This window comes from Oncorhynchus mykiss, chromosome 8 (assembly GCF_013265735.2).
Source record: "Oncorhynchus mykiss isolate Arlee chromosome 8, USDA_OmykA_1.1, whole genome shotgun sequence".
Taxonomy (NCBI): Eukaryota; Metazoa; Chordata; class Actinopteri; order Salmoniformes; family Salmonidae; genus Oncorhynchus; species Oncorhynchus mykiss.
The window spans coordinates 89,916,675-89,932,204 of record NC_048572.1 but is presented as its reverse complement, the minus strand read 5'-3'; the positions used below and the strand labels follow the sequence as shown (position 1 = coordinate 89,932,204).

General features: G+C 43.3%; 1 protein-coding gene across 3 annotated transcripts; it reads right to left on the bottom strand.

The window, feature by feature from the left end:
* Window positions 1-130: 130 nt before the first annotated feature.
* On the bottom strand, window positions 131-15,163 carry best4 (bestrophin 4). 3 transcript variants are annotated; one of them, XM_036986753.1, is made up of 10 exons: window positions 14,010-15,163; window positions 13,748-13,920; window positions 10,452-10,546; window positions 4,412-4,645; window positions 4,100-4,254; window positions 3,767-3,844; window positions 1,925-2,077; window positions 1,494-1,574; window positions 949-1,097; window positions 131-855 (listed from the first exon to the last, which is right to left on the bottom strand). In XM_036986753.1, the coding sequence occupies exons 2-10, from the start codon at window positions 13,897-13,899 to the stop codon at window positions 654-656; spliced, it is 1,299 nt and encodes a 432-aa protein (XP_036842648.1). In that variant the 5' UTR covers window positions 13,900-13,920; window positions 14,010-15,163; the 3' UTR covers window positions 131-653. The 3 variants fall into 3 exon arrangements, with proteins under 3 accessions (XP_036842648.1, XP_036842650.1, XP_036842651.1); XM_036986755.1 differs by lacking the exon at window positions 14,010-15,163 and having other exon boundaries at window positions 13,748-13,948; XM_036986756.1 differs by lacking the exons at window positions 13,748-13,920; window positions 14,010-15,163 and adding an exon at window positions 10,641-10,770.
* Window positions 15,164-15,530: the final 367 nt, after the last annotated feature.

The window sequence follows — 15,530 nt, the reverse complement described above, 5'->3', positions numbered from 1 at the left end:
TTACACGGCTAAAGCATCGGCAGGATGTTAACATGTTAGCTAGCCTTCTATTTTAGCATGCTAGTTAGCTAACATGTTAGCTAGCAACGTGTTTACATTCCATGACAGTCAATAGCTATCGACATTTTAGTGCTTTTTATTTGCCCTTTATTTTAACAGGGTGTCCTATTGAGACCAAAAAAGCTCCGCATCTTACAAATTACACAACACATTGCGTAAAAAATACACCAGAAAATAAACAATACAAGAGAATACAAAAAAATGAAATATGAAAAAGAATCACACCTTTATTCCTTACATACGTATGTCAGTCTTGGCAGATTGGTTCACAATTTACAGTATATTCATTTATGTAGATAATCTCATTTAGTTCTTGAAATCAATCTACAATGTTATATCATGGAATCAGGCTTCAAAGTTAAAAGTCATGCATCACTGTCACAGCTGTTTAATTTAATGGTTTTTATATTCTTCATAAAAATAAGAATTAATGTTTTTCAAAATCATTTTTTAATAACCAGGATTACAAACAAACAATCTAAACATGATTGTAGAAGACATTTCACACAATCATTGACACACAGGTGCATGGAAAATGCATGAATTATCCCCCCAAAAATAAACAAAACCCATAAACGAGTTGCACAGATCTTTCAACAAGAGCTCTGCTCATTGTCATTGGCTTGGATGAGTTCCACAGCCACCTTGAACTGCCCCTCCCCTCGTTCTGTCTGAAGATGAGACACCTTCAGCTGTCTGTCTCTCACTAAAGACACATCCTTCATCTTCCTGTCCACATCACCACACTCATCCTTATAGACGAAGGGCATGGAGACGGCCTGACCAGATTCAAAGCTGCCCAAATGAATCAATGAATTAACAAACAAAGAAATGAATGAATTTACAATCAAACGCATGAACAAATGAATCACAGTCATTGTAGGCTACCTTATGTCATATGTTGAGCCCATGAAGGTAGGTCTGAGGGTCTCAGTACCAGTAGAGTAGGGGACAGAGAAGTATCTCTCCACCCAGAACTTGTCCTTCTCTGTTGGGGGCAGGTTCTGGTGCATGTCATCCACAGCCAGCATGGACACCTGGGAAGAAATGTGAGGGGGAGAAAGACAGCAAAATAACCCATGAAAGACAGCAACATAACCCATGAAAGACAGCAAAATAACCCATGAAAGACAGCAACATAACCCATGAAAGACAGCAACATAACCCATGAAAGACAGCAACATAACCCATGAAAGACAGCAAAATAACCCATGAAAGACAGCAGATCTATCACTCTTTCTGGATAACACCCCAACAGTCCACAAGGTCAGACGATACTTTATCGGAGATGGTAAATGATTGGTTCAGGAAAGTGAACTGGGATTTTTCTTTTTAAACTAAAAATACAGCATTGGCACAAATGCTCAGATAATCAACTTCAGCAGTCGATGGTCATTGATGGCCTAAATTCAATTGAAGTGAGATGAACACACCTGAATATTTCGGTCAATTAGTTGGTTGGTTTCAAAATCGTCATCGTCCTCTCCAAAAGGATTGATGATCAGTTCCCCCACCTAGGGAACAGAGAGAAGGAAGGACAGTCAAGGACTTCAGCATAACTAGGGCCAAGATTTGTTCATGACCATGTCTCAGCCAAAATAAACTCAGCCAAAATAAACTCAGCCAAAATAAACAGAATGTACTTGACTGTACATTCTGCATAATTCAGACTGCAAGCAACAATGAAAACCAATCAATCAATTAAACACCCAATCATTATTAAATAAACCAATTAACCAATCAATCAATATCCAATCAATCAATTAACCAGCAAATCAACATCCAATCAATTAATTAACCAATCAATATCCAATCAATCAATTAACCACCTAATCAATATCAAATCAATCGATAGGGAACTCACCTTGAGCCAGCCTGCATAGAAGAAGAACTGAAGCAGGGTGAAGACGGGGACGTACAAATCCAGCTGGTGACCTTTATACCCCTTCTCAGGGTTCAGGAACTGCCGACTAATCAGACAGAAGCCGAAGAACGAGTACACAGCCAGGGTCACTACCTTGTGTTGAGGGACGTAATCACATCGAATTATACAGGCAGGAGTTTGGTATTATACAGGCAGGTAGTAGTTTGGTATTATACAGGCAGGCAGTAGTTTGGTATTATACAGGCAGTAGTTTGGTATTATACAGGCAGTAGTTTGGTATTATACAGGCAGGCAGTAGTTTGGTATTATACAGGCAGGCAGTAGTTTGGTATTATACAGACAGTAGTTTGGTATTATACAGGCAGTAGTTTGGTATTATACAGACAGTAGTTTGGTATTATACAGGCAGGCAGTAGTTTGGTATTATACAGGCAGTAGTTTGGTATTATACAGGCAGTAGTTTGGTATTATACAGGCAGTAGTTTGGTATTATACAGGCAGTAGTTTGGTATTATACAGGCAGGCAGTAGTTTGGTATTATACAGGCAGGCAGTAGTTTGGTATTATACAGGCAGGCAGTAGTTTGGTATTATACAGGCAGGCAGTAGTTTGGTATTATACAGGCAGGCAGTAGTTTGGTATTATACAGGCAGGCAGTAGTTTGGTATTATACAGACAGTAGTTTGGTATTATACAGACAGTAGTTTGGTATTATACAGACAGTAGTTTGGTATTATACAGACAGTAGTTTGGTATTATACAGGCAGGCAGTAGTTTGGTATTATACAGGCAGTAGTTTGGTATTATACAGGCAGGCAGTAGTTTGGTATTATACAGGTAGGCAGTAGTTTGGTATTATACAGGCAGTAGTTTGGTGTTATACAGGCAGTAGTTTGGTATTATACAGGCAGTAGTTTGGTATTATACAGGCAGGCAGTAGTTTGGTATTATACAGGCAGGCAGTAGTTTGGTGTTAAACAGGCAGTAGTTTGGTATTATACAGGCAGTAGTTTGGTATTAGACAGGCAGTAGTTTGGTATTATACAGGCAGTAGTTTGGTATTATACAGGCAGTAGTTTGGTGTTATACAGGCAGGCAGTAGTTTGGTATTATACAGGCAGTAGTTTGGTGTTATACAGCATATACAGGCCTCAGCAGTTTCTAGTAATAGCTTTAGTTTTTACAGCTGAAGATACTTTCACCATTACTGACCTCTACATGTAACAAAGGTGATTAAGTGAACCAAGCTTGGCTGAAAAATAACCTTGACTGATAAATAACCTTGACTGATAAATAACCTTGACTGATAAATAACATTGGCTGAAAAATAACCTTGGCTGATAAATAACCTTGACTGATAAATAACCTTGGCTGATAAATAACCTTGGCTGATAAATAACCTTGGCTGAGACCTGACGACTTGTGTTAGCTCCCTAAGCTAACCTAAGTTTAGCTCAGTGGGCTAACAGTCTTGGGGTTTGAACCCAGCCTGTAACATTTACCTGAGTGTAGACCAGAGGTTTAGGGGTTAGGGTTAGAGGTTAGGGGTCAGAGGGTAGGGTTACCTGAGTGTAGACCAGAGGTTTAGGGGATAGGGGTCAGAGGGTAGGGTTACCTGAGTGTAGAACAGAGGTTTAGGGGTTAGAGGTTAGGGGTCAGAGGGTAGGGTTACTTGAGTGTAGACCAGAGGTTAGGGGTCAGAGGGTAGGATTACCTGAGTGTAGACCAGAGGTTTAGGGGTTAGAGGTTAGGGGTCAGAGGGTAGGGTTACCTGAATGTAGACCAGAGGTTTAGGGGTTAGAGGTCAGAGGGTAGGGTTACCTGAGTGTAGACCAGAGGAATACTGATCCAGTCATAGTGAAACAGCAGGCTGCACTTTCCTCTGTAGTTATTCAGCTCCTAGGGACAGGAGGACAAAAAGGGCTTCACAGTTAGGGCCAGGAGAGTCACCTGACCATGTGAACTGACCAGAAAGAACTCCTGGCCGTTAGGTCCTGATTTATACTATTGTCTGGATGTACAAAGTCAGTCAAATGAAATCCTGTGGATGGAGACGGGTCCATGTCAGCAACGAGGGGGGTCTCTGACGTTTTGTCTCCTTCGGACAGTTTATAGGTCAATTCAAAGGTTCAGTATTGTGAGAAAAGCACTCACATCCATGAGAAGTCGTAGAGCGACGTCGTCTCTGATCCGGCCCTCCTGTCTGGCCCGTGATGCCAGGTTAGTGAACCACGTCAGAGGCATCCAGTACTTGTTGAAGTCAGAGTACAGACCATCCAGCTGGCGATGCTCCAGTGGTGTCATAAATCCTGCACCAGGAGATAAGAGGAACGAAGGCAGCCCTAAATCTGATCTCTTTTGGCCAATCATTTGGGTAAAAGGATGAGAATTGGGCTGCCTGTGTAAACGCAGTCATAGAGATGTGTAGCCTATGCATTATCCATGGGATGTGAAAGGGCACCTCACCTGCATCCACCACCTGCTCCAGGGTTGGGAACCTCCTGCGTACTCTAGTGCTGATGGATCGCAGGATGAGGACAGAGGAGAGGTTAGCATATCTCATGAGGGTGCGTCGGAGCAGCCGGCCCCTCTCGTCGAGCCCGTGGACGTTCCCTGACACCACCATCATCAGGTTATCAGGCAGGGGGAAGCTGGTGTACTGACCCCACCAACGGTTGAACGCCAGGGTTACATAGAAACCTTACAGGAAAATATGCACATGCACATCAAATCAAAGATTATTGGTCACCTGCATAGTTTAGCAGGTCTTACTACAGGTGCAGGGAAATGCTTGTATTGCCAGCTCCCTCAACAGGCAAAAACATGTCCTCATAACATCCTTCATTGCAGCAAATGACTTGTTCATAACAAAACCCTGTGATATTAACAACCACTTTCATAACTTATTTTTTTGTTGGCAAGATTAGCAAACTTAGACATGACAATGAAAACAACAAATACTGAGCTTTCAAAATTCATGCATTATGGATCAAATAATGAAAGACAAGCAGAGTGTAGTTCTGAGTTCCGCAAAGTGAGTGTGGAAGAGGTGAAAACATTCGTTGATGTCTATAAATAAGGACAAACCACCTGGTTCCCGACAAACTGGACGGTACTGAGGTCCGTAGAGGAATACATTGTGACTTCTGTTTGCCACATCTTCAATTTAAGCCTAGAAGACGGTGTTCCCTCAGACATGGAGGGAGTCAAAGGTCATTCAGCTGCCCAAGAATAGCAGAGCACCCTCTAATGGTTCAAACAGCCGACCAATCAGAGCACCCTCTAATGGTTCAAACAGCCGACCAATCAGACTGTTACAAAGTGTTTAGCGAACTTTTGAAAAAAATGGTGTTTGAAAAAATATGTGAGGTTAGGGTTAAGAGTGGATATGGGGATGGGGGTGGGACAGGATACGAACCCGGGTTAGGGTTAAGGGTCAGGAGCAGGGTACAAACCCAGTAAGGGTTAAGGTTAGGGTCAGGGTTAAGGTTAGGGTCAGGGTTAAGGTTAGGGTTAAGGTTAGGGTCAGGGTTAAGGTTAGGGTCAGGGTTAAGGTTAGGGTCAAGGTAAGGGTTAAGGTTAGGGTCAGGGTTAGGGTCAGGGATAAGGTTAGGGTCAGAGTTAAGGTTAGGGTCAGAGTTCAGGTCAGAGGGGGATATGGCAGTGCCTCCAGAACCTCTATAATGGAGGTTGGGTCAGAAAGAGTGATGGACAGACTTGTGTTATGTGAGTGTGTAGGTTGAATGGGAGAGAGGGCCCCAAGGAGCTGTTTTTTATAGTTCTGAGATATGGTTTGGAGTAACCTCTCTGTCTGAGTGCCTGAAATAATGTTTGAATTGCTTTTCCCAGGTCCTGTTTGCAGGAGGAAATCCTATGAAACTGTATAATTTGTGATTTAACGATGCCTCTAAATGTATGTTTGGGGTGATAACTGTGTTTGTGGAGTAGAGCATGTGTATCTGTTGGTTTGAAATAAACTTTAGTGAATATTGTTTTTTTGAGACTGATTTATGTGATTAAAGGAAACTGTAGTATCCAAGAAGTGTACTTCACATGGATCTATTATGTATTTAACCTTAATGGATGGGTGGTGACTGCTGAGAATGCTAATGAATTCAGTGAATAGTTGGATATCATTGAGGCCAGGCTCCTATAGTGTCGTCTATAAATCTGTAATAGATTGTAGGTTGATGTGGGCACTTGGCCAATGCCTCTCTCTCCCATTCAGCCATGTAAATGTTTGCATATGCCGGGGCACATTTCTTGCCCATAGCTGTTCCCTCCACCTGTAAGTAGTGCTTATCATTGAATATAAAGTCATTGTGTGAGGCTGATTTCTAATAGTTGTAGTATTTCATTGTCTGGTCTATTGCTATCTGGGTATGTGTGGAAAATATTTCTGACCGTCTGTACTCCTGTTGCTGTATTTATGTAAGCTATCAATGTCTATAGTGAATATACAGCTTGTAGTGTGGTTTTCCACTTTAATTTTGAGTGTGACTCCAAATCCAGACCTCCATGGGATGATACATTTGATTTCCATTGATAATTTTTGTGTGATTTTGTTGTCAGCACATTCAACTATGTAAAGAAAAAAGTATTTAATAAGAATATTTCATTCATTCAGATCTAGGATGTGTTATTTTAGTGTTCCCTTTATTTTTTTCAGCAGTGTATATGTTTGGGAGGGAACAACTATGGGTTTGATCTGTGTGTCTGAGGTAGCTGGGGTGTCTAGTGGAGAGAGGGTTGATATAATGATCAATATATTGGGCTGTGTTGTATGATTGGCTATTACAGTCTGATACGATTGGCCTGCCAGGAGGAACTTCATGGGGAATAGTCCAGGTATCTGGTTCTTTATGAATTTTAAAAAGTAGGTAAAACAGTCTGGGTCGTGGAGTGTCTGGTCCAAATAGAAGTTCTGATTGTTTATTAGTGATGTTTATCATTTATCATGTGGTACTCAGCATCCAGAGGGCTGATGAATCAGAGGGTACTGTCATGACGTTGGCCTGTGGGTTTATGTATGTAAATGTAATTTTAGCTTCCAAATGAGAGATTTGGGTTTTCATAAGGTTAGGGCTCTGCTCAATCAGTGGCCTGCCCCTGTGAAGAGACATGGGTTATAAACTATGAAACACACCCTTCTCTCCCTCCACAATATAAAGCCCTTGACAAAAATGTAACCTCCGGTTCCGAGGACGTGAGGATGACGGTCCCACGTTAAAAGGACTAACATGTCAACTACAGAACGAAGCCAACCTCAGCATGAGGTATGAACTTTGAACTCTTATTCAGTACAGAAGTGATACCTCCTAGCTGTTGAGTTAGCAGTGGCCGCTGTAAACGTGGTCTAGGAAAGGACGGACAACGTTATCCAATTTACCACCAGAGACATTCTTCCAAGGACAGGAAGATCTCTGTTGGCCAACACGGCCAGCATCTACGACCAACCTACCGAAGCGCAGCCCAGAGTAAATATTTATTGCATTTCCCTTTTCCAAATGGGCGGTAATTTAGAATGCATAGGATACTGTATTTACGATAGCACAGCTTCTCCCTTTGTTCCTCAGTCTTCCCGCTCTTTCCCTCAAACCAAACCCCCTTCCCTTTGTGTAGCCAGCCGTCATGTCGGCTCCGTCCACCAGGGACGTTTTCTGTATGACATCATTTGCATTCTGTGTTTATGTAATTCTGTTAGGTATTTAGTAAATAAATAATTAAACCCAATTTTGTATTGCTGATTCAACTTGTTAGCCAGGGTTCTTGAAGATAATCAAAAATGTACAACTTTCAGATGAGACTGAATTAAGGTAACGATTAATGTTGACTGCTATTGATGTAAAATATTACTAGGTCTTTAAGAGTTTATTCGGAAGATAACAGCTCTATAAACACTCTTTCGTGATGCCCCGACTTTCTAGTTAATCACATTTACATGATTAGCTCAATCAGGTCAAATTAATTACAGGGAAAGGATTTTATAGAATAACATGTCATATCGCTTAATCTGGCATAGCCAAAGACACGACAGTACTGTGGTACTGAGGACGGATGAATCAGAGGGTGCTGTGATACCCAGCATGATGAGGACGGATGAATCAGAGGGTGCTGTGATACCCAGCATCATCAGGGCTGATGAATCAGAGGGTGCTGTGATACCCAGCATCATGAGGACGATGAATCAGAGGGTGCAGTGATACCCAGCATCATGAGGACGGATGAATCAGAGGGTGCTGTGATACCCAGCATCACGAGGACGGATGAATCAGAGGGTGCTGTGATACCCAGCATCATGAGGACGGATGAATCAGAGGGTGCTGTGATACCCAGCATCATGAGGACGGATGAATCAGAGGGTGCTGTGATACCCAGCATCATGAGGACGGATGAATCAGAGGGTGCTGTGATACCCAGCATCATGAGGACGGATGAATCAGAGGGTGCTGTGATACCCAGCATCATGAGGACGGATGAATCAGAGGGTGCTGTGATACCCAGCATCATGAGGACGGATGAATCAGAGGGTGCTGTGATACCCAGCATCATGAGGACGGATGAATCAGAGGGTGCTGTGATACCCAGCATCATGAGGACGGATGAATCAGAGGGTGCTGTGATACCCAGCATCATGAGGACGGATGAATCAGAGGGTGCTGTGATACCCAGCATCATGAGGACGGATGAATCAGAGGGTACTGTGATACCCAGCATCATGAGGACGGATGAATCAGAGGGTACTGTGATACCCAGCATCATGAGGACGGATGAATCAGAGGGTACTGTGATACCCAGCATCATGAGGACGGATGAATCAGAGGGTGCTGTGATACCCAGCATCATGAGGACGGATGAATCAGAGGGTACTGTGATACCCAGCATCATGAGGACGGATGAATCAGAGGGTGCTGTGATACCCAGCATCATGAGGACGGATGAATCAGAGGGTGCTGTGATACCCAGCATCATGAGGACGGATGAATCAGAGGGTGCTGTGATACCCAGCATCATGAGGACGGATGAATCAGAGGGTGCTGTGATACCCAGCATCATGAGGACGAATGAATCAGAGGGTGCTGTGATACCCAGCATCATGAGGACGGATGAATCAGAGGGTGCTGTGATACCCAGCATCATGAGGAAGGATGAATCAGAGGGTGCTGTGATACCCAGCATCATGAGGACGGATGAATCAGATGGTGCAGTGTACCCAGCATCATGAGGGCTGATGAATCAGAGGGTGCTGTGATACCCAGCATCATGAGGGCTGATGAATCAGAGGGTGCTGTGATACCCAGCATCATGAGGGCTGATGAATCAGAGGGTACTGTGATACCCAGCATCACGAGGGCTGATGAATCAGAGGGTGCTGTGATACCCAGCATCACGAGGACGGATGAATCAGAGGGTGCTGTGATACCCAGCATCAAGAGGACGGATGAATCAGAGGGTGCTGTGATACCCAGCATCACGAGGACGGATGAATCAGAGGGTGCTGTGATACCCAGCATCATGAGGACGGATGAATCAGAGGGTGCTGTGATACCCAGCATCATGAGGGCTGATGAATCAGAGGGTGCTGTGATACCCAGCATCATGAGGGCTGATGAATCAGAGGGTGCTGTGATACCCAGCATCATGAGGACGGATGAATCAGAGGGTGCTGTGATACCCAGAATCATGAGGACGGATGAATCAGAGGGTGCTGTGATACCCAGCATCATGAGGACGGATGAATCAGAGGGTGCTGTGATACCCAGCATCATGAGGACGTTTTGAAATCAGTTTAATGATACTTGTCTGTGGATATTTTGTCTCGTATTTCAACCCACCAAAGGACCAACACCACGGACAATCGGCAGAGTAAATTCAAATATCAATTCATTTAACACTCGTGACAAACAAGGGATGTTTAGGATTTTTTTCTTTGTAAATGTGCGTGCCTTCATGTGGGGCAGAAAGGGCTGATCTGGTGTCTACCTGCTCAGGTGCTCATCAGTAGCTATGACAACCAGTAATGTAGCATTCTCATAGTATTCTCCCTTGAGATCATTTGGCCCAGATAAGTACACATTTAGGATCTTAATTTGAGCCAGTTTGCTACAGCAGGAAAATAATCCTGCAGCAACAGGAAATGTGAATTATTTTGTGGATTATAATTAATGGACATTTTTCGTAAGGAAAAATCAAGTCTGAAATTTCAAAGTGGAAATTACAAACTTCAGAAGCCTTTTTAAACCTCAAATACAGTACACATTTGAAATGTCCTGCCGGAAAGTTCTCCTGCAACCGGGTGATCAAATTAAGATCCTACATCTGTACAATAAAGCATTACAAATCCCACCTCATAGGTTTTGACTTACCCAGCACAAAGGACATTGGTATAAAGTTGACTTACCCAGCACAAAGGACATTGGTATAAAGTTGACTTACCCAGCACAAAGGACATTGGTATAAAGTTGACTTACCCAGCACAAAGGACATTGGTATAAAGTTGACTTACCCAGCACAAAGGACATTGGTATAAAGTTGGTAAACTGGTCACAGTAAAGGGCTACATTTTCAAACAACAACTGTTGTTTCTCAGTGAGGAAGAACCTGCAAAGGAATCATATTTCAAACATAATTATATCCAATCCAAGACACCTGATTATTGATACCAAACATTCCTTTTTCTGCTAGTAACTCCCACCCTTAATGGTCCTGAACAGTTTTTCATGAAATGTGATGATATTTGGATGAAACCAGATCAAAGAAGAAACATGACTGTTGATCACATTTCATCATAAAGTTGGTTGTCCCCTTCCTCGAACACTTCCTCGTGTCAAACACTTCCTCATGTCAAACACTTTCTCGTGTCAAACACTTTCTCATGTTAAACACTTCCTCATGTTAAACACTTCCTCATGTCAAACACTTCCTCATGTCAAACACTTCCTCATGTTAAACACTTCCTCGTGTCAAACACTTCCTCGTGTTAAACACTTCCTCATGTCAAACACTTCCTCATGTCAAACACTTCCTCATGTTAAACACTTCCTCGTGTCAAACACTTCCTCGTGTCAAACACTTCCTCATGTCAAACACTTTCTCATGTCAAACACTTCCTCATGTCAAACACTTCCTCGTGTCAAACACTTCCTCGTGTCAAACACTTCCTCGTGTTAAACACTTCCTCGTGTCAAACACTTCCTCGTGTCAAACACTTCCTCGTGTCAAACACTTCCTCGTGTCAAACACTTCCTCATGTCAAACACTTCCTCATGTCAAACACTTCCTCGTGTCAAACACTTCCTCGTGTCAAACACTTCCTCGTGTCAAACACTTCCTCGTGTCAAACACTTCCTCGTGTCAAACACTTTCTCGTGTCAAACACTTCCTCGTGTTAAACACTTCCTCGTGTTAAACACTTCCTCGTGTCAAACACTTCCTCGTGTCAAACATTTCCTCGTGTCAAACACTTCCTCGTGTCAAACACTTCCTCGTGTCAAACACTTCCTCGTGTCAAACACTTCCTCATGTTAAACACTTCCTCATGTTAAACACTTCCTCATGTTAAACACTTCCTCATGTCAAACACTTCCTCATGTTAAACACTTCCTCATGTCAAACACTTCCTCGTGTTAAACACATCCTCATGTCAAACACTTTCTCATGTCAAACACTTCCTCGTGTCAAACACTTCCTCGTGTCAAACACTTCCTCGTGTCAAACACTTCCTCGTGTTAAACACTTCCTCGTGTCAAACACTTCCTCGTGTCAAACACTTCCTCGTGTCAAACACTTCCTCATGTCAAACACTTTCTCATGTCAAACACTTCCTCATGTTAAACACTTCCTCATGTCAAACACTTCCTCATGTCAAACACTTTCTCATGTTAAACACTTCCTCGTGTTAAACACTTCCTCGTGTTAAACACTTCCTCGTGTTAAACACTTCCTCGTGTCAAACACTTCCTCGTGTCAAACACTTCCTCGTGTCAAACACTTCCTCGTGTCAAACACGTCCTCGTGTCAAACACTTCCTCGTGTCAAACACTTCCTCATGTCAAACACTTTCTCATGTCAAACACTTCCTCATGTCAAACACTTTCTCATGTCAAACACTTCCTCATGTTAAACACTTCCTCATGTCAAACACTTCCTCGTGTCAAACACTTCCTCGTGTCAAACACTTTCTCGTGTTAAACACTTCCTCGTGTTAAACACTTCCTCATGTTAAACACTTCCTCATGTTAAACACTTCCTCATGTCAAACACTTCCTCATGTCAAACACTTCCTCATGTCAAACACTTCCTCATGTCAAACACTTCCTCATGTCAAACACTTTCTCATGTCAAACACTTTCTCATGTCAAACACTTTCTCATGTCAAACACTTCCTCATGTTAAACACTTCCTCATGTCAAACACTTCCTCATGTCAAACACTTCCTCATGTCAAACACTTCCTCATGTCAAACACTTCCTCATGTCAAACACTTCCTCATGTCAAACACTTCCTCATGTCAAACACTTTCTCATGTCAAACACTTCCTCATGTCAAACACTTTCTCATGTCAAACAGGTTGTGCAATGTAACAAGAATATTTAGACTTAGGGATGCCACCCGTTAGATAAAATACCGAACGGTTCCGTATTTCACTGAAATAATAAAAGTTTTGTTTTTTCGAAATGACAGTTTCCGGATTTGACCATATTAATGACCAAAGGCTCGTATTTCTGTGTGTTATTATGTTATAATTAAGTCTGATTTGATAGAGCAGTCTGACTGAGCAGCAGCAGGCCCGTAATCATTCATTCAAACAGCACTTTCGTGCGTTTTGCCAGCAGCTCTTCGCAAGCACAGCGCTGTTTATGACTTCAAGCCTATCAGCCTAATGGCTGGTGTAACCAATGTGAAATAGCTAGCTAGTTAGCTGGGTGTGTGCTAATACTATCCCCGTCCACTCAGTCTACTAGCTCCCCGCCCACTCAGTCTACTAACTCCCCACCCACTCAGTCTACTAGCTCCCTGTCCACTCAGTCTACTAGCTTCCCGTCCACTCAGTCTACTAGCTCCCCGTCCACTCAGTCTACTAGCTCCCTGTCCACTCAGTCTACTAGCTCCCTGTCCACTCAGTCTACTAGCTCCCCGCCCACTCAGTCTACTAGCTCCCCGTCCACTCAGTCTACTAGCTCCCTGTCCACTCAGTCTACTAGCTCCCTGTCCACTCAGTCTACTAACTCCCCACCCACTCAGTCTACTAGCTCCCTGTCCACTCAGTCTACTAGCTCCCCGTCCACTCAGTCTACTAGCTCCCCGTCCACTCAGTCTACTAGCTCCCTGTCCACTCAGTCTACTAGCTCCCTGTCCACTCAGTCTACTAGCTCCCTGTCCACTCAGTCTACTAGCTCCCTGTCCACTCAGTCTACTAGCTCCCTGTCCACTCAGTCTACTAGCTCCCTGCCCACTCAGTCTACTAGCTCCCTGTCCACTCAGTCTACTAGCTCCCTGTCCACTCAGTCTGTCTTGTCAGACTTCCTGGTAGTTTGACATGAGAGAAAAATGTATTAATTAAGTAATTTTTCTCAATTGTTTTAAATTTATATCAGGAAAAAATAGTGTGGGTGATGTTTTAGTCGCTCAAAAGTTTATACACAGGAATCAGAACGACTGTTTAGGACCTTTAATACAGTGCTGCTCAAGTCAATCTGACTTGCCGAACTGTAGCTCCCTCTGGGAAAATGTAAAGGGATTCTATTACATTCCATTCTTTATATTTACCCCCAATAAAAGACAGGCAGCTGCTCATCATACCTGTAGAAAACACTGAAGAAGCTGTACAGCAGACAGAACACCAGGAACTCTTTATATAACAGCTTGTAGATGCTTCCCCTCCACCTGAAGAGCAGCTTGGAAAACCCTCCAAACTTAGCATTGGCCACTTCTAGGGTGTAGGAGACCGTCATCGTTATGTCGTTGTGGAGAACCTGTCAAATAGACAGGGAAACGTAGCTGCCATAATGTCAAATGTTAGATTTGTTTCTCCGAGCATTTTAAAGGCCACGTCCCCTCTTACCTGTAAAGACTGCTGTACTCCTGTATCCAGTCACTCTGTCCCGAGAAAGATCATCACTTCCCTCTCCTCTCGTTTGAAACCTCTACTGTGTCCTGTCAGAATTCATCATCATCATCATCATGTGAGATAGAGGATGCTGATCCTCCTGAGATTTATAGGCTGGGAAACCATGTGTAAAAGAAGTGGCCTGTCGACAAAACATGTCAAGTCAAGTTCACCTTTGGGCCCACATGAGATAACAATTGAGGAAGTACAAACAAGCATTAAAGAATGACTGGCCCCTTAAAAAAAACTAAACAACGAATCCCTTTGAAAAACGGCCTGTGGCATCAATATGAGTCAGAAACATTTATTATCGTGTCAAAATTGACAACAAAGTGTAAATGGGATAATTTTGGTCATTAAGTCAGTCTGGTCTAAAACAGAGTTTGGAACCTCAGTGTGTCACAATGAGTAAATTAAGGTGGGATTTAGATTATAATTATGTCAGCAAATCATGCCCCCCTTTCTCCAAACTCCAAGTGTAAAATCATGCCCCCCTTTCTCCAAGCTCCAAGTGTAAAATCATGCCCCTCTTTCTCCAGGCTCCAAGTGTAAAATCATGCCCCCCTTTCTCCAAGCTCCAAGTGTAAAATCATGCCCCCCTTTCTCCAAGCTCCAAGTGTAAAATCATGCCCCTCTTTCTCCAAGCTCCAAGTGTAAAATCATGCCCCCCTTTCTCCAAGCTCCAAGTGTAAAATCATGCCCCTCTTTCTCCAAGCTCCAAGTGTAAAATCATGCCCCTCTTTCTCCAATCTCCAAGTGCAAATCATGCCCCCCTTTCTCCAAGCTCCAAGTGTAAAATCATGCCCCTCTTTCTCCAAGCTCCAGGGGTAAAATCATGCCCCCCTTTCTCCAAGCTCCAAGTGTAAAATCATGCCCCTCTTTCTCCAAGCTCCAAGTGTAAAATCATGCCCCCCTTTCTCCAAGCTCCAAGTGTAAAATAATGCCCCTCTTTCTCCAAGCTCCAAGTGCAAATCATGCCCCCCTTTCTCCAATCTCCAAGTGCAAATCATGCCCCCCTTTCTCCAAGCTCCAAGTGTAAAATCATGCCCCTCTTTCTCCAAGCTCCAAGTGTAAAATCATGCCCCCCTTTCTCCAAACTCCAAGTGTAAAATCATGCCCCCTTTCTCCAAGCTCCAAGTGTAAAATCATGCCCCTCTTTCTCCAAGCTCCAAGTGCAAATCATGCCCCCCTTTCTCCAATCTCCAAGTGCAAATCATGCCCCCCTTTCTCCAAGCTCCAAGTGTAAAATCATGCCCCCCTTTCTCTAAGCTCCAAGTGTAAAATCATGCCCCCCTTTCTCCAAACTCCAAGTGTAAAATCATGCCCCCCTTTCTCCAAACTCCAAGTGTAAAATCATGCCCCCCTTTCTCCAAACTCCAAGTGTAAAATCATGCCCCCCTTTCTCCAAACTCCAAGTGTAAAATCATGCCCCCCTTTCTCCAAGCTCCAAGTGTAAAATCATGCCCCCCTTTCTCC